This window comes from Microtus oregoni, unplaced genomic scaffold (genome assembly GCF_018167655.1).
Source record: "Microtus oregoni isolate MIOR12 unplaced genomic scaffold, Mior012 000124F_ref0000388, whole genome shotgun sequence".
Lineage (NCBI taxonomy): Eukaryota > Metazoa > Chordata > Mammalia > Rodentia > Cricetidae > Microtus > Microtus oregoni.
This window is the reverse complement of record NW_024544756.1, coordinates 1,729,257-1,750,495: the sequence shown is the minus strand read 5'-3', so window position 1 is coordinate 1,750,495 and position 21,239 is coordinate 1,729,257. Positions and strand designations below refer to the sequence as shown.

The 21,239-nt window shown below is 43.0% G+C and overlaps 1 protein-coding gene and 1 pseudogene across 2 annotated transcripts in view; both read right to left on the bottom strand.

Annotated features, from left to right (window-relative positions):
- Nucleotides 1-2,003: 2,003 nt before the first annotated feature.
- The window catches only part of LOC121444432 (ribose-phosphate pyrophosphokinase 2), a 36,759-nt gene continuing 17,523 nt past the window's right edge, over nt 2,004-21,239 (bottom strand). For both annotated transcript variants that reach the window (XM_041646243.1, XM_041646244.1), the window contains exons 3-7: nt 20,520-20,618; nt 18,869-18,993; nt 8,579-8,752; nt 7,242-7,401; nt 2,004-4,684 (exon numbers count right to left, since the gene is read on the bottom strand). In XM_041646243.1, coding sequence (XP_041502177.1) covers nt 4,592-4,684; nt 7,242-7,401; nt 8,579-8,752; nt 18,869-18,993; nt 20,520-20,618 — 651 coding nt within the window. In that variant the 3' untranslated portion in view covers nt 2,004-4,591. The remainder of the gene's footprint in view (nt 4,685-7,241; nt 7,402-8,578; nt 8,753-18,868; nt 18,994-20,519; nt 20,619-21,239) is intronic.
- On the bottom strand, nt 19,446-19,567 carry LOC121444444 (annotated as a pseudogene).

Sequence of the window (21,239 nt, the reverse complement as noted above, 5' to 3'; positions counted from 1 at the left end):
TTGCTCAGGATTGAAGTTTCCAGAGATAACATATTCCCACTTCTTTTTCTTTTTTTTTCTTATTGATTTTTATCTGCTCCCTTCCCTACCTCTCCCCTCCCTCTTCATCCCTTTTTTTTTTGTTTTTTGTTTTGTTTTTTTTTTTTTTTTTTTTTTTTTTGCGAACTCACAGAGATTTGTCTGCCTCTGCCCTCCCCTCCACAAGTGCTGGGATTCAAGACATGCACCGCCACTGCCCTGCTCAGACTTCCAGTTCTAAGACTGAGAAAAAGTCCTAGGCAAACTAAAGTGAGTTTAATTGAGGAAGATGAAGAAGCAACTTTCTTTCTTTTTTTTTGTTTTTTTTTTCCGTTTATTTATTTGAGAAGCAACTTTCTATCATTGCCTAATTGGAACCATAGTCAGCAATGAGCCCAACTATTTCAGGTAAATGTAGAATGATAAAATTGCTGCAGCTGGCAACCTGTTGTGGAATATTATTTTAACTAGGCAAAGATATGTTACTTCTGTTTATGCTGTGGACTATTACCTTAACTATGTAAAGGTGTGTTACATTTGTTTCTGCTGCATCTGCTTAATTATATAAAGATGAGCTGCATCTATTCCACCTTGCCTGCCTAAGAGCTGAATGGTCAATAGCTAGGCGAGAGAGTGAGTGATAGGCGGGGCTGCTGGGCAAAGAGAACAGGATAAATTTAGGCAGAGAAAGAAAAAAAAAAGAAAGGAGAAGAGAGGGAGAAAGCGACATGCCTGGGACCAGAAGTCAGGCAGCCACCAACCAGACATGAAGACAGCAGGAAAGTAAGAGATACAGAGAAGGGAAAAAAGTAAAAAGTCCCGAGACAAAAGTAGATAAAAAGAAACAGTAAAATAAGAGCTAAGGCCAAGCATTTAAAACTAATAATAAATCTTCATGTCATAATTTGGGAGCTCGTTGGTGGCCGAAAAGAAAAGGTCTGGTACAGTAACCATCTTCTCTTACATGAGTTTTGCAGAGACATTTAAGTCTCGCAGAAGTGCAGGAATTTATGGTGAGGTCACAATGTGCTTACAGTATGTCAGGATTGCCACGCTCCCGAATGAGGGCACTTCCCACTGCTTTCCATTTTGGGGCATTCTCATTTCCCATTTTATCATGCTTTTAAAATTGAAAATGAATTCAGCTGGCTTAGTTTTCGGTCACAGAACTCAACTGGGCACCACTTTCAACTCTACTTTTGATGGGCCTGTGGTGGAGGGCTGGGGCACAACCAGCTTCTACCAGACCCCAGTGGAGCAGCATCTCGATGGCTATGAGGCAGTCATCCCTAGGTGCTATTTCTGGAGCCCACTTTAGAGCGATTCCCACATGCATCTACTTGCTCTTGCCCCAGTGCTCCCTGTGACTCAGACAGGCATGTGCAAAGAACATGTACTTACTCTTTTCACAATAGGGGGCAAGGAGGTTGTGCCCCCCTTAAGGCTGAACTCATGACTATCTCGCTTCTTCCTGTCTTATACCCAACGCACACGAACAACTTCTATGTAGCTTGTACTTGTTTAGACCACTTGATCCAAATTCAGATGGATACTACTGAATTTCACTGCTTAGATGCAGAACACGCTATAGTGATTTATGGGTCTGTGTGTGTGTGTGTGTGTGGGAGGGGAGATGGACGTCTGCATGCCACAGTTTGCATGTGGTGATCAGTGGACAATTCTCTCCTTCTACCATGCGAGCCCCAGGGATTGAACTCTGGTTGCTTGGTGGCACCTCCCATCCCATCTCAGCAATCTTGGTCTTCAATTGGAGATTTACTATGTAGAATGATCACTATGAGGCCTTCACACGGCAGAGGCGTCAAAATGGCGAGGAGTACATTTAATTAACTTCTGGCTTTCCTTTAGTTTTGCAAACCGGGTCTTAGTAACATGGTAACAAACATTTTCAGTGACTTCATCAACAGGTCACTTCCTCAAAAAGCAAATGATTCCAAAATAATGACACAAACTATGAAACCAAGTAGTCAGCAGGATTTTATTGAAATGTCTTAGTAAACGTCACAGGATCTCAAGATTCTCTAGTCTCTAACACCAGAGCAAGCACTGCAAAGAATGTATTCCTGAACTTAGTCGTCGACATTGTAGCTCACGAAGGAAAGTTAGCCTATGAACATCTACCAGGTGAGGAGGAAAATTTTAGCTGGAGGCTAAACAACTTTGGTATATTCCTGTTTTTCTGGCTCCCCCTTTTGGCCCTTTCCATAGAGCCAGACGAAGCTGATCTGTTGGTGATTTTCCCCTTACGTTTCCTTACCACAAACAGCAAGAATCAGGAGCGTCCTGGGTTTAGACTGCTCAGGAAACAGCCTTTGTCACTTTGGTCCAACTGAAACTGTCAACTATTCAAAGTCTCTGTCTCCACTGTATAAGGCTCATTCCAGTCTAATCAGCTCCTCAGTGTATTCAGTGGTTCTCTGGATACACTAACTTGGGGCCAAGTAAAGCCAGAAAACATCCGTTCTCATTTCCGAGGTCAGCCACGCAGGTTTGGCTATAGGGGATTTACGTTTGACAATCATTATTGTAAAATCTACTGAATACATCCTTAAGCTTTGAATATCTTAGATAAAATGATGACCAATGGACTTTTGTCATGCCAACGCTTTGAGACATGTGCACACATACATTAAGCTGTCTCCATGTGGATGTGCACTGGAATGTCTTCATTCAGCACAGGCATAAACCCCCACGAAATACAGACATCACATACTTATCAAAACTAACAATTGCATAGCGTCAAACAGGACTTTAACACTTGTCTAGCCAAGACTTTACAGACAGTATGTATCACAGAGCTGAGTATCCCAGGTGATGGGACCACTTTCTTCTAAACAGTTACAAATAAGGTATTGTCAAAATGCCAGTCTCCGTATTAACATAAATGATACTTTTAACATTGATTTGACTTCTGCTGCCCTGGAGTTTGATATTCTAGAGTGCTGGCCCAGTGTGTTACTCAGATGGCTAGGATTTTTCTACCCTCAAAATTTAGGGCTAGAAATTTATCTACCAGTTTTAAGATTTACCAAGGGGGAGAGATTGTTTAGCATTCTGAATCTTTAGGTACTCAAGCAAATTATCTTCTTTGGGGGCAGGGAAATTTGGCAGGTTGTCTGCCAATATACATATAATCAGTCAGTCAATGGGTGACCTCTGCCACTTTAAATGATGCTACAGGGGACTGCCTTTTTGTTTGTTTTTATTTCCTAACACATGGGCTCAAGTCTAGCCCAGGTTGAGCTGGCACTCACTATGTAGCCGAGGCTGGCCTCAAACTTGTGTTAATCTTCCTGCTTCAGTTTAAAGGTATGAGCCTCCACACATCGCTAAAAGAGAATTTTGTCAAGAACGCAACCCTCAGTGAAATTCTCCTTCACGATGCTATTTGGACCAGTTTTTAAAGATGCTCCTAAGGGAACAACTATTTACTCTTGTATCCATTGTTTTTCAGGCCTCTCTTATCTCTACATTTTACAGCCTTAGAGATGGTAATCAGTAATTAGAGATTTAGTACTTCTGCTTACAAAGGCCAAAGAACACTTCATCCAAGCTCACTAAACAGTGCTTGAATAAATACATTTGGTGGCACTCTTAAAACTTCCCTGTTTTATGTATGTGAAAAGCAAAAATAATAATCAGTCTAAAAAATGTGAGGGGATTTCCAGAAGTTTTTCTTTTGGTGGATAACTATGCCAAGAAATTATCGTGAAAAATGCAAAGTATAGGCTAGCGCTAAAATGACGACGTCTGGGAATAAGATGATAGACAGGACATGAGGTGCATCATAAAGAATAATTCCTCTGGGATAAACAAAGGTGCACATCGATGTGATCATGAACTCACTGACTATATCCTCATCATAATTTTGGGAGTTTCAGGTAAGTTGACGGTTGTGACATATGCTCAAAGTGAAAATTAAAAGTGATAGAGCCTTATATTGTCTTCAATACGTATAATGTTTACTAAGAAAAGTCAATATGTCAGTGACCATCTTAGGCTCAATAAAATCCAATCCCAATTAAGGGCAATAATAAAATAAACCCAGCTATCAGGTTTTCCTAAAAAGCAAAAAAGTATTCAAAATGCATGACAGTATAAATTTTCTGAGGTTCCCTCCAAAGGAAAGGGTATTTAGGATTGTACCCTAATGTCCACAGGCATTATCAGGATCTATTTACACAGAAGGCTTTCATTTGAAGTCACCTTTGGCAACCTGAAAATATATATAGGACAAATTTCCACCATAGGATTTTAGGCTTAAAAATCGCTGCCCCAACGTCCTAAAAAAGAATGAGGGAAAAGACTAGTTCTCATCGACAATGGTTCACTTAAAGACCAAATAACCACCACCTTCCCCTGCCCCCACAAAACAGAAAAGCAGTAGTCTTGAACATTAGAAAGGGAGACAAGGAATCTTAGAGTGTACATAGATCGGATGCTTTTGCCAGTGATCATCCTAGAATTGCTGAGTCCTAACGCTAAAACAGCAGGCAGACAAAGACAGTGAGACGCAGGAGGAGGCTTGCTCCACCTTCCGTATCCCATGGGACTACAGTGGTACGTGGCTGAACAAGTAGGACACAGACTCCCCATTGTGGGTTCTTCGAATGGCCTCGGCCAGGATCATTGAAATATCAATCACCTGAATAGCAAGGAGAAAACACAAAACACAAAAGGCAGGAGTGAGTTCGATTTCTTTAAAAGCTGAAAAGGCAGAAAGCCTAAGAATGTTTTCTCCAGCACCCATGTGGTATGCTTTGGTTAAACCTCCTCTGGCCATTTCTTTGGGAGTGTCCACACTGAAAAATCTTCAGTTGTTTGTAGAGTTTAGCTTTAAAGACATCACAGCCAGTGGAGGTGACTACTCTCAGTTCCTGGGAAGATTTTCAGTATTGATACTCAGGGCTGCTGTTACCCACAGATGGTCCCTTTTTGGGACACTGGTTATTTACAAACTAGTTTTCTTTCTTCATCGGGAGAGGTTTTTTCCTAGTTAGAAAAGATAGTGGCTATAATTTTTTAAAGTTGCAACTTTCATTTTATTTCTTAAGTCTTTACTATAATCCCAGTACCAATTTTTAAAACATGGCAATGTTTTTCATAAAATATTATAAAGCAAATCTTACACTACCTATCTTTCTACTTGACTATACTTCAATTTGGAATGCCAGCCCAATATGATTTTTAGAACTCTTTCATCTGTTGCTGTTGTTATTATTATTATCAGTGTGTGCATGTGTGAGTGTGTATGGGGGGGTTAGCACACATGTGCCATGACATGCACGTGGAGGTCAGAAGACAACTTTGTGGAGTCAGCTTTTCTCCATCCACCTTTGAGTGGGTACCAGGGATAGAGCTCAGATCTCCAGATTTGTGCAGTAAGTGCTTACCTACTGAGCCATCTCCCTGACCCCAAGAATTGCTAAAAACATTGAGTGTCTGTCATGATAAAAGCACAACCATGATCATTTTAACTTGGGGGGTCAGCAAACTACTTTTCCTGAAAAATATTAGAAGGTTAAGAGTTTGGGGTTATCTGTGTACCAAACACTCAATTCTGCATTGTGGTGCAAAGGCAGTCATGGGCAACACAGGAATGAAACATGAGTATGTGTCAATAAAACTTTATTTAAAATACAGAGGTAGGCTAGATTTGGCCTTTGGGCCGCAGTTACTACACTACACTAATCACACATAAAAATGTAAGGGACCCACTACTCTGACAATTTTCAAGCTTATCTCCTTGTGTTCAAATAACAACTTTTGTCTGGTACCTATGGGCATATATATAGTCAGAAGGGACCTGAAAAAGTAGTTCCCCAAATATACTTAGTATAGCCTGCTGCCTCCCCCACCCCATTTTTAGTGGACTATATATGTAGGAATGACGCATGCTACAAAGTCATTCTATGTTTAACCTTGTTGTTCAGGGTTGGGCAGTCCAGGCAAGTGCTACATCAAGCTACTTCCTCATTGCTCTTCCTGTTTTATATTGTGATTCTCTTTGTTTGCTACTTCTTCTGTTTCTCTCCTTCTACCTACTGAGCCATCTCATGGGTGCTATTTGTTACTTTTTTGTTGGTTTGTGAGACAAGATTGCATGCAGCTTGGGGTAGTCTCCTCGCAGTACTCCTGCTTCTACCTTCCAAGTACCATACATAGATCGTTTCCCGTTTCCGGTTAAAATCCTTGTTTGAGATACTGTCTCATCCCTTTTAGGATGGCTTTGAATTTGAAGATGACCACGAGTACTTGATCTTCTTGCACCTACCTTCTCGAGCACAGGGATTACAGGTAAGTGCCACCATGACTACTGTATTGGGTGCTGGGGCTGGAACCCCTAGACTCAGCCATGCTATGTAAGCACTCCACCTACAGCATTGCAGCCCCGGTCTCTTTTTCTCTCTTCCATTTCTTTCCTTCCTTCCTTCCTTCCTTCCTTCCTTCCTTCCTTCCTTCCTTCCTTCCTTCCTTCCTTCCTTCCTTCCTTCCTTCCTTCCTTCCTTCCTTCCTTCCTTCTTCCTTCCTTCCTTCCTTCCTTCCTTCCTTCCTTCCTTCCTTCCTTCCTTCCTTCCTTCCTTCCTTCCTTCCTTCCTTCCTTCCTTCCTTCCTTCCTTCCTTCCTTCCTTCCTTCCTTCCTTCCTTCCTTCCTTCCTTCCTTCCTTCCTTCCTTCCTTCCTTCCTTCCTTCCTTCCTTCCTTCCTTCCTTCCTTCCTTCCTTCCTTCCTTCCTTCCTTCCTTCCTTCCTTCCTTCCTTCCTTCCTTCCTTCCTTCCTTCCTTCCTTCCTTCCTTCCTTCCTTCCTTCCTTCCTTCCTTCCTTCCTTCCTTCCTTCCTTCCTTCCTTCCTTCCTTCCTTCCTTCCTTCCTTCCTTCCTTCCTTCCTTCCTTCCTTCCTTCCTTCCTTCCTTCCTTCCTTCCTTCCTTCCTTCCTTCCTTCCTTCCTTCCTTCCTTCCTTCCTTCCTTCCTTCCTTCCTTCCTTCCTTCCTTCCTTCCTTTTTCTTTGCTATTTCCAAGTAGTGACCATTGACCTCTTGATCCTCGCCTTTCTCAGGGATCTAATATGACTGGCTAGCCCGCTGTGATGAGAAGCTTCAGTCTCTCTTAGCCTCTGTCTTAGCAAACAGAAAGCTGGCTACTATTTTAAGGGTCTGAAGCAGGTACCTTGCTGCATGGTTCTGCCTGGAGGGTAGACAGTACCTGAATCTTGGAGCAGTGTTTCATTTTGTCCTCTTGTGGGATTGTGTTGGTGACAACAACGGCTTCAAAGGCAGCATTATTTATTCTGGAAATAGCTGGCCCAGAGAAGATTCCGTGGGTAAGGATAGCATAAACTTTGGTGGCACCAGCTGAGAGCAACCTGCAAAACAGAAGAAAAAAAGTTCCTAGTGGCATTGCATCCCTGTAACCCTAACACTAGAGAGGCCAAGACAGGAAGACTGTGAGTTAAAAACAAGCCAGAGCTACCGAGCAAAGTCCTGTCTCAAAAGAATTAAGTGTCCAAAAATACTCCAATATTCTTAAAACACTGTATATTGTCTCAAATTTATTAGTGAAAAGTCTACCCTATAAAAATGAAACAAAAATCCATTTGCATTTATTTGGCCATACTATGATCTTTTAATTGTGTATGTTAGTAAAATGCTCTGAGTTCCATTAAATCAAGGATCATCAGCCCTGGCATTTGGAGCTATATAATTCTTGTCATGGTGGCCATCTTGTCCATCATGGGAAAGTTCAGTAGCACCCCTGATTCATACACTACCAACATTCCCATGTGTTTAATTGTGACAAGCAATGATATCTTTAGGGGAAAACTGTCCTGTGCTGAGAACCACTGATTTTAACCAATAGTGCAAAATACATGTGACATGTAATCAAGCGTCTCAAATTGTATTCCACAGCCATGTGTGGCAAAGGAGTTGGGGGGCTCCCACTCTGCCACGCACAGCCTTTGGAAAGCCCCATGAGCAATGAGACTAGCCCAAAGGTTGAGCTGAAAGCAGAAACGGTACAAACAAGCAAATAAAACCTCTGTCTTGCTGGACCTGATTTCTAGGGAAGCACATTCTCTGATCCTTTACAAAAATGACCTGCAAGTCCAATCTAGAAAATAAAAATGCCCATGGATGTTTGTTGCTGGTGGTGTTTGTTTTTCTTACAGGGGGAAAAGAGGACTGAGAAAAAAATGAGCCCAGAGTCTCCCGAGGCTTAAAACTCTACTGCCAAGTCATCGGCAACAATTAAGAAACATAGGCTCAGTTTCAAATATTACATGCCTCATGGGTAAATGCATTTGCCACCAAGCCGGACAAGCTGAGTTCAATCCCTGTGACTCATAGTGGAAAGGGAGAACTGACTCACAAAGATTGTCTTCTGACCTCCACGACTGGACCATAGCATGCATACCTCCTCGACTCGTGCGTACAAGCATGCATACGTGTAAACACACACACAAATAAACAAATAAAATACAATTTTATATGTATTTTTGTGAAGGAGATGTTTTCTTGTCTTTGCTGAACCAACCCACGTACTTATCGGCAGCATGGCAGATGGTACCGCAAGTGTCAGCCATGTCGTCGACCAGGATAGCCACACGGTCCTTCACATCGCCCACCAGAACCATCCGGTCCACTTCATTTGCTTTCTTTCTCTCTTTGTGAATCAAAGCAAATTCCACATTCAGCCTGTCCGCAATTGATGTAACCCTGTGGAAAGACGGAAACGAACATGGCAACACAGCCCACCTAGGGATTTACAGCTGGGCCCTCGGCTGGGGAAATAGCTCAACTGTAAATTGTTTGCCTTGGAAGAATTAAGAACCCCAGTTCAATTCCTAGAACTCATGCTTGTGAGCTTAGCTTTTGGGAGGCAGAAATGTGCAGATCCCTGGGTCTTGTTGGCCAGTCATGCTAGCCTATTTTGTGCACTCCAGGCAGGCCCTCAGTGAGAAACCCTGCCATAGACTGTTCACTAGCATATGTGAGCCCCCCAAGTTCCATAGCCAGCACGGGAAAAAATAAAATCTGTATTTGTAAAACATATTTGAGGAACTCAGCAAGCAGCCACCCTTAAGATAATGCAAAGCGTTAGGTCACACTGGTGACGGCAAGCATAGTCGAGATTATACACCACGCAGTCCACGTGGGAAAGCGTGCTGCTGCTGAAGTCTGCCTCTGCGGTTGCTTGTCATGAATGTCAGAGCCCCCTGGCACCTGGATAAGACTGCTGGTTAAGAAACTGCTAGTCAATTTGTTAGGAGCTGGGAGTCCATTTAAAACTCACAGGCAAAACTTAAGACAAGCACTTAATTATTTGCTTGGTTTCTGGAGCCAAGGTCGGGACAGAAGGCTTTGTTAGCATATTCAGGCGATTTGTAGGCTTCTGAGGAAGGGCTTCATAAAATGAGACCCTGTCCAACTGTGCTCAACCTCAAGTTGGTAGGCTGCATGCTGCCAAGGACAACGATGAATATGGCCCAACACAAAATTGTGGACTTGCTCAAAACCCGAGATTTAAAAAGAAGACTTATTGATTTTTGTTTTATACATATGGATGTTTGCCTGATGTACCGTGTGTATCCAGTGCCTATGGAGTCCAGGAGAGGGTGCTGTATCTCCTTACACTGTTATAGATGGTTGTGAATTACCGTGTGGGTGCTGGGAAAAGAACCTGGGTCCTCTAGAACAGTAACCAGTGTTCTTAACATCGAAGCCATCTCTCCAACTTGAGATATTTTTTTAATAGAGCACATGAAGTTGGGAGGAGAATGTGGTGGAGGAAATAGGGCAGGAATTGGAGGTGACGGGAGTGAGGATTGATCAAAACACATATGCACGTATAGAATTGGCAAACAATAAAAAACACGATTTAAAAATAAACTGCAATTGCAAGATGCTCAGGTGTAAACTTTCTACATGACAATAGGTTTTATAATGTCAGAAGGGTGGCCATGCCTGCCTAAATCTACTTCCTCTCCCATCCAACATGGTTGTTCATTGTTGCTAACTCAGGAGAACATGAGTACACAAGAGAAAGAGAAAGGGAAGACAGGAACAGTGAATGAGGTCACGGGATTTTGGATTCGTCTGTGAAAAACACACTTTGATGATGAAACTTCTTTTAAAACAATGCATAAATACAATGTGATAAAGGTCCTCCTATTATAATTTTAAAATAATAATCAGTCACAAGACAATTCACATTAAAAATGGAGGTACTAAAACAAATAGACCCCAACTTAGGAAGCAGGGGGATTGAAGATATCTTTTTAATATTCCATCCAGAATAGCAACCAATAAATCCTGTCCTGCTACCCCAGTCAATGGGAAGGATATTTACCCTGCCTTGTTTCTAATTCTGGGTGAAGGACAGTTTTTTCTAGAACATTCCACTATCTCCACTAGAACATACCACATTTCCACTATCCTGATGGTTGCTTATTTCAGTTCCCATTATTATGTAGCAAAAACCCTCAAGCAGAGAGTTGAAATTAAAGTGATAATTTGGGATAGTTCTCCAAGGGATTACAAAGAAACTTTTCTGATAAAAAAAAAAAAGTGGACATAAGACATCCAAGGATAATAAGACACCCAAACTGGAAGCCAGAAACAGTTGTAAATGAAACATTAAGTCCAAAGAATGAACCACTGGAATTAGTTGAAAAAAAGGCTAAAGGAATTGTTTCATGTTTTAAAGAAATAAAATGGATACCTGGATAATAATAAAAGGGTAATGAAGAATGTTCAATCAAGACTTGAGAAAATAGAAAGTTGAGAAATAGAAAATACATTTAAACTTTATTGAAATTTAAAACACAGTGGCTAACAAAATGAAAATATCTAATATAGAGTAGATTAAAGATGAGATGAAGTTATAGTTCAGAATGTAACACAAAAAGAGAAAGAGAAAGTTCACGAGCTCAAAGTCACGAATGGCAGAGTGACAATATGGCAGGAGTAGCTGTAGTCTGTCAAGAGAAAAAAAAGAGACCAGAGGGATGTCATAGCTGGTAAAGCACTTGCCAGGTATACACAGAGACCCGAGTTGAAGCCCCAGCATCTGCCTAAAAGTTGGATGTGGTCATGTGTGCTTCTTATTCCAGTTCTGGAGGATGTAGAGATAGGAGGATCCCTGGCACTCACTGGCCAGCCAGGTTGACTATCTGGGAACTCCAGGTCAGAGTGAAAAAGCCCATCTCAAAACAAAACAAAACAAAAAACAAGCAGATAGCTGCTACAGAATGACACCCAAGGCTGACCTCTGGCCACACACACACACACACACACACACACACACACACACACACACACCACTTAAAAAAAATAAAAAACAATGCCTGAGAATTTTCCAGAATGACTAGAAGACATGCTACTTTGACCACTAAATGCAATGAAAGAATTCCCAAGCAATTTCATGAACAGAAGACCAGACATCTTAAAAGAGATGAAAGAGGTCCCATAGAAAGGAACAGCTGTCGGATTAGCAGTCAAATTCTCAGCATCCACCATGAAGTCAGGCTATGAGTCTACAGACACCAAAATTGTACTTCCGCAGTGAAGGCAGCATGAAGATATGTTCAAACTATACAACCTGAAAGCTCAACTCTAAAAATCCACAGTAGGAGTCAAAACTCTAGTCATTCGAGCAGACATCCTTCCTTCTGAAGGTGTCTGTCTACCAACAGCTTCCTTGCTTTAACAGTTAATTGAAAGAAGAAACCTGTAATTTGAAGGCAGGCAAAAAAAATTTTGCCCCATAATCATCTTCAAGTATATACTACATAGATGCCAATTTCATGTTAAACCTTTTAAACTTGGATTAGGGAAAGGAGGTCTCTTAGAACATCAGACAGCATTTTTGTTTTTGTTTTTCAAAAAAAGGTACTTGGGCAGATTATGTAAAAGGTAGATACCAAAGAATTCGTATTTATTTTGAGGAACGGGAAGGGCCCTGGTCTGCAGCACTGCAATGGGAGACACTACCATTTGTGGCTCAGGTTCTAAGTCCATGAAGTCGAGGCTGAAGATCATAATCCCCCTGCAAACAGGCATGTACAAAGGCACAGAGGCCAGGGAAAGAAAGATGAACTATGTGGCTCTTGGCACTGAGGCGCTTGGACATCTGACCTGGGTAAAAGCTCCGGCCACATCAGTTACTTGCTGGTTCATGTAGCATAAGAGAAAGGGATAGATTCTGGCCACCAATCCCCTGGGTCACTGTAAAATTACCATTTCCTGAGACAGCTGCATGGACCTAATTCCATATACACACTGGAGACTAACATGTGCTTCTCAGAAGTGAGGTATCCCAGAAATCTTAGATGGGAAGAAAATAGACATTAGGTTTGATTGGTGCATGGCTGTGGGGAGGTCAGAGGTTGGTGCTGGGTGTCTTCCTCTGTCACTCTCCACATTATGACTGCACATAGGGTCTCCCACTGAACCTGGAGTGAGTTCACTGCTTTGGTTAGACCGCCTGACCAGCAAAGCCTTGGAATCTGTGTGTCTCTGCCTCATTGGTGTTAGAGACACACACTGCCACACCTAAGCATTTCTGTTGATGCTGGGGGTACAGATTCAGGGCAACATGCTTAGACAGCGAGCACTCTGCTCACTGAGCAATCTCTCCATCTACACATTATGATTTAAATGTTATTTATTAGTAGAATGGGGGTGTGAGTGCAGGATGCCCAGACCACTCTATGCCCATGGAAGTCAGAGGACAACTCTTGTAAGTGGTGGATTCTGGGGATTGAACTCGGGTCATTAGGCTTGTGTCGCAAGCATCTTGATCTGCTAAGCCATTTCACTACTATTGCCAGGTCCCTATGTGTGATTTTGGTTTCCACTCTTTTCTCTTTGTGTGTGAATATGACTTCTCAGGACATCTAATACACCAAATTTTTCCTACTGGTGTCCCTAATGTTATAAGACAGTTATATATAATTTTTTCTTTCCAGCTCTTAAATTTTTATAGCATATGAGCAAAGAGCATAATAAGAAAAAGTTTATATATTAAGAAACCAGTTTCATTCACTTCCCACATCACTTTATAGTTAGCTGCTACACACACACACACACACACACACACACACACACACACACACACGTGTGTATATATATTTACTATAGGGTTGCTTCTTTCTTATTGGTCTATGTTCCTCATCAGTTCAATTAAGCTTCAAAGACTACCCAAGAGTGACCTCCTGTGGCAAGACAAAGCTTTACTTAAAAAGATGTCACCCCAAAGTTTTTTCTAAAACATCAGTCTTAGATTTCCCAGATAGATGATAAGATGATATTTTTTTCTAGTGAAATATGACTTTTTGCGTTAAGCAAAAGAAACCAAAGATATCCACTGTATAGATCACATACTACCTGCCAGGGTGTTCCAGCAGGACTGTCAGTCGGAGAATACCTCATTCCAAAATAGGACGATGACAAAGAAGTATAGAAGACACTTAAGGTAAAGAAAAAGGAGGTGACACAAATTCCTACATGTATACCCTTAAAAAGCCAGTCTTTCCCAGCAGAGGGAGCAGGGGTGGCTAGAAGAGAGTGTTCCGAGGAGTCGCACACAAAAGAGCATTTTAAACTTGCTCACTTACTTACTCTGGTCTAGTCTCTGTATTTCTGTCTGTCTGCCTGTCTCTGCATGTGTGATGCAGTATACCTACGCACCCGTGTTGTAGGTACATATGTCTAGAGGCTAGAGAAAGCCACCAAATTTCTTGACTATCAGTTCCTACCTTATATTTTGAGGCAGGGTCTCTCACTGAACCTGGAGCTCGACTGGCAATTAGCAAGCGCCAGTGATCATTCTGTCTCTTCCCCTCACATGCTAAGGTTACAGGGGTATGGGGTCATGCCTGGCTTTGGGGAACTTCAATGCAAGTCCTAACGCTTGAGCAGAAAGAACGCTTTACCCACTGCACATCTCCCAAGTCCTCTTCTGTGATTTTTCAAAGTAGGAACCAGCAAGTAGATAGAGGAACTTGGCATATAATAAAAGATGTTGTTTCAAACCAGTAGAGAGAGGATGGGTGTTTTAATAGTTCTTGAATGACTAGATAGCTGGTGGAGGAGAGGGGGAATTGGACTTTTATTTTACTTTTTATTTCCCAATAAATGTCAAATGCAAGAAAAATCAGAACATTAAAAAGAGAAAAAGAGGCCTTTAAAATATCTAAAATTGCAAGAGAAGAAACATTTTAGGAGAAAGCCAAGTGCTTCATAAGTCTAGAAGACAGAATGTGAAGAAAGCAGGACTGTAAGATGGTTTTCCAGGTTCTTCAGGGAATACGAATATAAAAGGGGGAGGACATTAAAATTCTGAGAAAATGGCCGAGACACTCATGAAAAGCAGAGCTGGGATTTCCTACCTTTGCCAATCCACAGGTCAGAGTCTCCGCAAGAAAACACCAGCACTCATGGAAAACCCGTCATGCCAGAAAGGATGCTGGACCTCGCGCCTAACAACCTGAGCTCACAGGAAGAAATACCACAGGTAACCTGCCTGATATGTTAACTGAAACTAATCATGTGCTATGTGAGCAGAGCCGGGTACCAAGATACTGGCAGCCATACTGGATAATGCCATCCAGAATATCATTCTGAAAGAGCTACTTTTGGCATTGTCCACCAAAACACAAATGCCTTGCCCCTTTGGATTGGCAGTTCTATTTCTAAGAATCTACCTTACTTAGACAAGTATATAAAATGTCAAAGCAAGTCTGCTGCCTCTGGACTACACAAACTACAGGGCCTATGTATGAGTGAGTGGCAAGAAATCACAGAAATGAGGACACACGCACACATACACAAGGGACTATTATATAGCTGTAAAAACAACCACGTAACTGAATGCAGGCAGTACTACACCCTGGAATGGTTTCTTGCACTGAATAAACAGAGAAGGAATATTAGGAACCAGCATTTATTTATGCCTGCTCTATGACCAAGAATACAATGTGACTAGCTGCTGCCACCCTGGCCATGATAGGCTGTACCTTCAAATCACAAGCCAGACCAGATCCTTCCTCCCTTAAAAAAATGATCAAGGACCTCTGTTACATAACCATGAGATTACTGCTAAACTATAGCAAGTACGTCTTTTAAAAATCTCAGTGGCGAAGTGTGCACAGCATCTACGCTACTTTTACTGGTGTTCAAACACCCAAAAGAAAAGAAACGCAGAGAGGAGAGGCTTCACTTGGGCTCATTGTTTGAGGAAATGAAGCCCATCATGGTGGGAAGTGGCTGGGAGGAGGCAGCTTCTTGGTGGCAGGAGCAGGTGGCTCATATTTGCCACATCTTAGGGGAACAGGAAGCAGAGAACCAAGAAGAAGCTGATCAGGGCTATAAACTACAGGGCCCACCCCACAGTGACCCACTTCTAGCCACACTGTACCTCGCCAAGCAGCTGCGGAGCAAGTGTGCAGCCACAGGAGGCTGTGGGAACCGTTCCATGCTCAAACCGTAGCGCATTATCTGCTGTGTTTATGAAAAAGGGGCCATCTGTGTTTGCACACTATCCTAACATCAGAAAGAACAGCAGTGCTTAGCAAAGCCGAGTCACTTTTTGTACGATTCTTCAATTTCTTTTAATATTTTTACTACTGTGCGCTTGTGTGCGTGTACGTGTGTGCATGTATGTGTGTGTGCGTGTGTATGTGTGTGTGTGTGAACATGTCTAAATACCAGGGCAAAAGTGTGGCCATCAAATACTAAGTTGCGGAAGTCAGGTCTCTCCTCCTACCACGAGGCTCCCAGGTATCAAACTCTGCTAGTCAGGCTTCGATGCAGGTACCTGTAGCTGCTGGGCCATCTCCCTTGTCCCTACTTCAATTTGTCTTTCTGAAAGCATGAATGCTATTTTTGTCTGTACATAGAGATAGTTGTGATAAGAAAAAGGAAAAGGCCAAAAGAACTCCAGGGAATCTATTATTCTTTAGACTTTACTTGGACCAAAGTTCTATTTTGTTCTTAATGCTAGACAAGATGGTCAGTTACTGCATGATCAATTGACATGAAAATGTCTCTGAGTGCAGTCCCAGGCAGGTGAGCTGGTATAGCTAGAGGCTGAGTCAGGGACATGGCTGGCAACTGCCAATGGGCATGGGGTTTCTTTCCTCTTGATGTGATGGAAGTATCCTAGGGATGGACAATGGTGGCAATTGCACAAATATGAGAATATACTGAAAAGCACTTAGCTTTATATTTACATGGGGAGCTATAGGCATATGAATTCCAACCTGCACCTGATATTATAACCCAAGGTATCTAATACTCCTGGACCCTTTGGCCTAGGAGGGATCTGACAGATGTGAATAGATATTCTACCTCGTGACTTTGGGAAGCTTCCATAGCAACTGCAAGCATTTCCAGGAGAAATGACGCTGCAAAGTCACTCACACTGCTAAAAAGACCCAGGCAAACCTCAACGTATTGACCAAGGTCACAATTGGTCCCATCATGCTCTGGGTACCAAGCCCAACCCATGCCTAGCTGGGGGTTAGCTACCCTAACTGCTGCTGACTTTTATGTATCTCCTTCCTGTGCAGAGGCACTTCCGGCCAGTGTCAGAGGTCCCTCTCGAGTAACTGGCCCTCTTTCCTTCTCCTCTTTTGTGCAGGGAACCAAAGTGGCTACTGGACACCAGTTGTGAGCACAATTGTGCTCTCCTGAGAATCAGGGCCTACACTGTACTGGATGGGCCCTGAGACTGCTTTGTAGGCCATTCCTAAGTTCCTAAGTGTCATTCTAGGTCTGTGGCTGGGCTGTAGGTGGATGAAGATATCAACACTGGGGAGAAGCTGCATGCATGTGTGTGTGTGCGCATGTGTGTGCATATGTGTGTGTACTCCAGTGTGTCCGTGTAGTGCTGTGGATGGAACCCGGGGCAATGGGCATGCCTAGCAATGTTCCACCACTGGGCCACACCTAAGGTCATTGCACTTTTGAGTCCTTCAGAAGTCCAATGGCGATTCTTGACCCTGGATTCCAACACTAGACTCACATTTCTGGGCCTCTTTACTTTAGCTGGTGGGTAGAGGTCTCTCCTACCTTTCCCTACTTTGGCAATAGACTTTTGCCATGTTTTATCTTCCCAGAGAGCGGCTGGTAAGTTCTGCAAGGTTCAGGGTGTTTAGCTTCACTTTGCAGTAAGCAGTGTGTCCGAGCAGCACTACCTTCTTACTTATTCTTGTTGCAACCTCATCCCCGCGCGCTCTAATGGCTCACACATTCCTGGAAGCTCGTCCATGGAGCTGATTGACTTGGCCACTCAGTACTACTTTCTTAGGCTGCCATGATGGCGCTGGCTAGCTTGTCCGTGAACTTGCTCATTTGACAATCATTCTAGCACCTAAGCACTGGCTGGCTGTGCCTGAAGGCTATACACAACTGAGTCCAGGCACATCAGGCCCTCAGGGCTAGCTGGCTTTAGATAATCAGACGGCAGGTCACATTGTTCAGTAACTGCTCCTTGACCAACTCAAACTTTCTCCTTAGGGCTGCTACAGCCTGGGACTAACGTTTGCATTAATTTTCTTAGCCCAGGGAGTCGGGTACCCCAGGGAGACGCTGCATTCACCTGCCTGTGGCATAGGCTTGGGGCTGGATTTCTCGTGGGTGGCTACTTTCTCCCTTATCCAAAGGCTCTGCTTATTGGCCTGGGTCTGGCTTTCAGCACCCTGCTTTATGGAGATCCCTGCATAGGTGGGAGAGGCCAAGCTGACTGCCCTTTCCCATCTCAGTCCTACCCGCCAGGCCACCCAAGTACAGCCCCCAGCACCATCTGTATACGGGCAGGCAGTAGCTATTTCCCACTCTTGTTGCTCCTCAGACATACATTTCTCTGCAATTCTATTTCGGGTTCTATTCTGGCTACTCTAGTCATGTGTTGGGGTTTAGAAGAGACATACATAGATCTAATCTACATGGGAAGTAGAAAAAGACAAGATCTCCTGAGTAAACTGGGAGCGTGGGGACCCTGAGGGAGGGTTGAAGGGGAGGGGAGAGGCAGGGAGGGGAGCAGAGAAAAGTGTAGAGCTCAATAACAATCAATAAAAAAGGACTAATTCAGTCAACTGTTAACTAAAACCCTTTTGATAGAGAGTATATATGTGTTCATTGTATTTTCATAAATGCTGTGAAATGTGGAGAGAGTGACGGGCTTCTGTGCTAGGCAAAGCCTAAGGCCTATTTAGTGGCTCATTTATAGGATAGAGTGTTATATAATTAAAAGCAAGCTTCCTGGGGAAAGGGATATAGCTCAATGGTACTTGCTTACCATCTATGAGGCATTGAGTACTATCTGTCTTCAGCAACACACATACACACACACACACACACACACACACACACACACACAGAGAGAGAGAGAGAGAGAGAGAGAGAGAGAGAGAGAGAGAGAGAGAGAGAGCACTTTTATAAAATGTTCTTCATGTAGTTTTGTGTGGTGTGTACACATACATGGAGGTCCCAGGCTAATGTCAGAAATGTTCCTTGAGTGTTCTTTTATCTTCTTCATTGAGGCAGTGTCTCTCAATTCAAGCCCAAGCCAGTCAGACAGCTCTGGGGATTCCCCTCTCTCTGCATTCCGAGGCTGAACTCAGAGGCAGATCATTAAACACACCCAGCATTTATGTAAGTTCTGCAGAGTCAACTCCAGCCGTCAAGCTTGCAGGGCAATAGCTTAAAGCAGCGAACTATGTCTCCAGGACACAAAGCAGGCCTTCTAACTTAAGACACAGAGAAATACAGAAAGCAGGGAAGCAGCAGGTTGAGACAGAAATCTGCATGGCATCGCTTGCGTGGTACCTTTTGGCTCCTCCAGCATCGGGGGAAACAATAATACAGTTTCTCCATTCAGTGATGTTCTCCCGAATCCATTGAAGAACTGCAGGCTCTGCATATAAATTATCCACAGGGATATCAAAGAATCCCTAAGGAGAGAAATCAATGTCACTTTGCAGGCTTGTTTTCGGATTGAGTATGAGGTTTATTAGAGTACATGGTTGGTGGTGTCAGTGGTTCAGCACAGTGGAAACCCTCAGGAGTACAGGGCCTATCTCATGTCTAAGGGACCATGACTGGAGATGTATCTGGCCCACATTCACTGGGGAAAAGCTGCTTCTCAGCTACTATGCCTTCCAACTCATCTGCATTAAACTTGGTGAAGTCTCAATTCTTTGAGATGTGGATTTTCTGGCAGTCAGGGGACCTTGAACTTGATTGTGCAGGGTCTCAATCACGTTCCTTTTTCTGCAGGTTTGTACAGATCAACATGATGGCCTGGCTACTGTGCTCTGGAGCTTCTCAAGCGTGCTCCATATACCTATCTGAAGTCTAAACTAGAGACAGCATGAGAAAAGAGACACGACTATCTAGCAGAAAATTCTGTTTCTGTGGTCTCTTAGAGAAACCCATACAAGCAGCGTCCCAAGTAGGCTGCTATTTGCTGCTACTGCACACCAGGCCCCAGGAGGAAAGGAACATAGGCAGCATAATTGGATAAAGGTTTTTTAAAAGAAAAAAAAAGATTTTTTTAAAAAGATAACTGCTATCTCTAAATCATATTTGAATTACTTATCCAAATGTTACCTTTATATAACTCTCTCCCTTTGGCTAATTGTAACAGAATTAAATCTAACGGTAGAGATGTTACAAGCCATCTTTTGGTCCATCCCTTTTCTGGGCATGCTCCGATATTTATGTGATGGTCAGTGCACCAAGGGAAAGAACAGCACTGCAGGGCAGAGGGGAAAGCAGGTGGCTTTTTGTCATTGCTGTAGTCCTAGCACTTACCACAAATCAAATACTTCACAGTCATTACATACCATAAGCAGGCACTGTGAAATGTGACCTGTTTTAATGATAGAAGAAGGAAGGTATGAAGAACTTAAAAATGTGTATGGCAGGACTGGGGAGATGGCTCAGAGCGTAGATGTGTAAAGTACTTGTTGTACAAGCATCATGTCCTGAATTGGAATCCCCAGAAACCATAAAACAGCTGGCCATGATAGTGCATATCCTATAGCAGCAGTGCTGGGGAAGCAGAGGCGGGAAGAGCCCTGGAGCTCATTGGTTAGCCAATCTATCAGAATTGATGAGCTCTGGGTCCAGTGAAAGATCCCGTCATAAAAAACAAGATGGAGAGTGATAGCAGAGAACATCCGGTGTTGACCCCTTGCCTTCATGTGTATGCACACACAAGTGCACACAAATACACACAGTGCATACTACAGTGCTATCATTTTAACTATCTTACAGATGTTTAGGTGGAATCGCAAAGCACATGAAAGGTATTCCTTGCTCCTCCAAAAGGAGTTGGAGGAAAGGTGTGACAGGGATGGCAGCAAAAACAGGAAAGACAAACAGCCCAGAGAATAGCTGTGCAAACTCTTAAACCTTTCAAAATTAAGTACAGAGAACTAGGACCTGACCATGGGCAGAAAGACAATGCTGGTACCTGGATCTGAGAGGCATGCAGGTCCATGGTGATGATGTGATCGGCCCCAGCAACTGACAGCATGTTGGCCACAAGTTTAGCAGAAATTGGAGCACGACTCTAAAAAATAGAAACAGGGATTTAATATCAGACAAAGATGGAAACTGTTAGAGTCCTTTTGCAAAGATATTCATGAGGAAACCAAATGGGTGGTTTGGCATGGATGTAACCAAGGAGAATTACAAGCTATGATAACAAAAGATACATTTAACACATTGCATTTGGTTACTAAATATTGACCATTGGTTGCCACTGTTGGTTTTTGAGCCTGGATCTTATATAGCCCAGGTTGATCTCCAGCTCACTAATGCAAGCAAGGATGACCACGATCTAGGCATGTGCTACCATGCTCAGTTTCTGTGGTTGTGGGGCTGGGACCCAAGGTTTCCTGTATCCTGGGCAAGCACTCTACCATCTAAACTACATCTCCGGCCTTCTGTATCCTACTATGAGGCTATGCACCTGACACTACAGTAGAATACAAATATCTAAGGAATAAAGTCAAACTGAATATACTTGACATTACAGTTTCTATAATTCAAATAGTAAGGAAGCATGAGGAGGTTCAACAAGACGGCTTAAGAGATCACTTTAAAGGGAAGGCCAGCCAGTGCTAGGCTAAGAGTGTTCTAGAAGGAAACAACGAAATATATGAAGTCTCCCAAGCCAAAACACCATCAA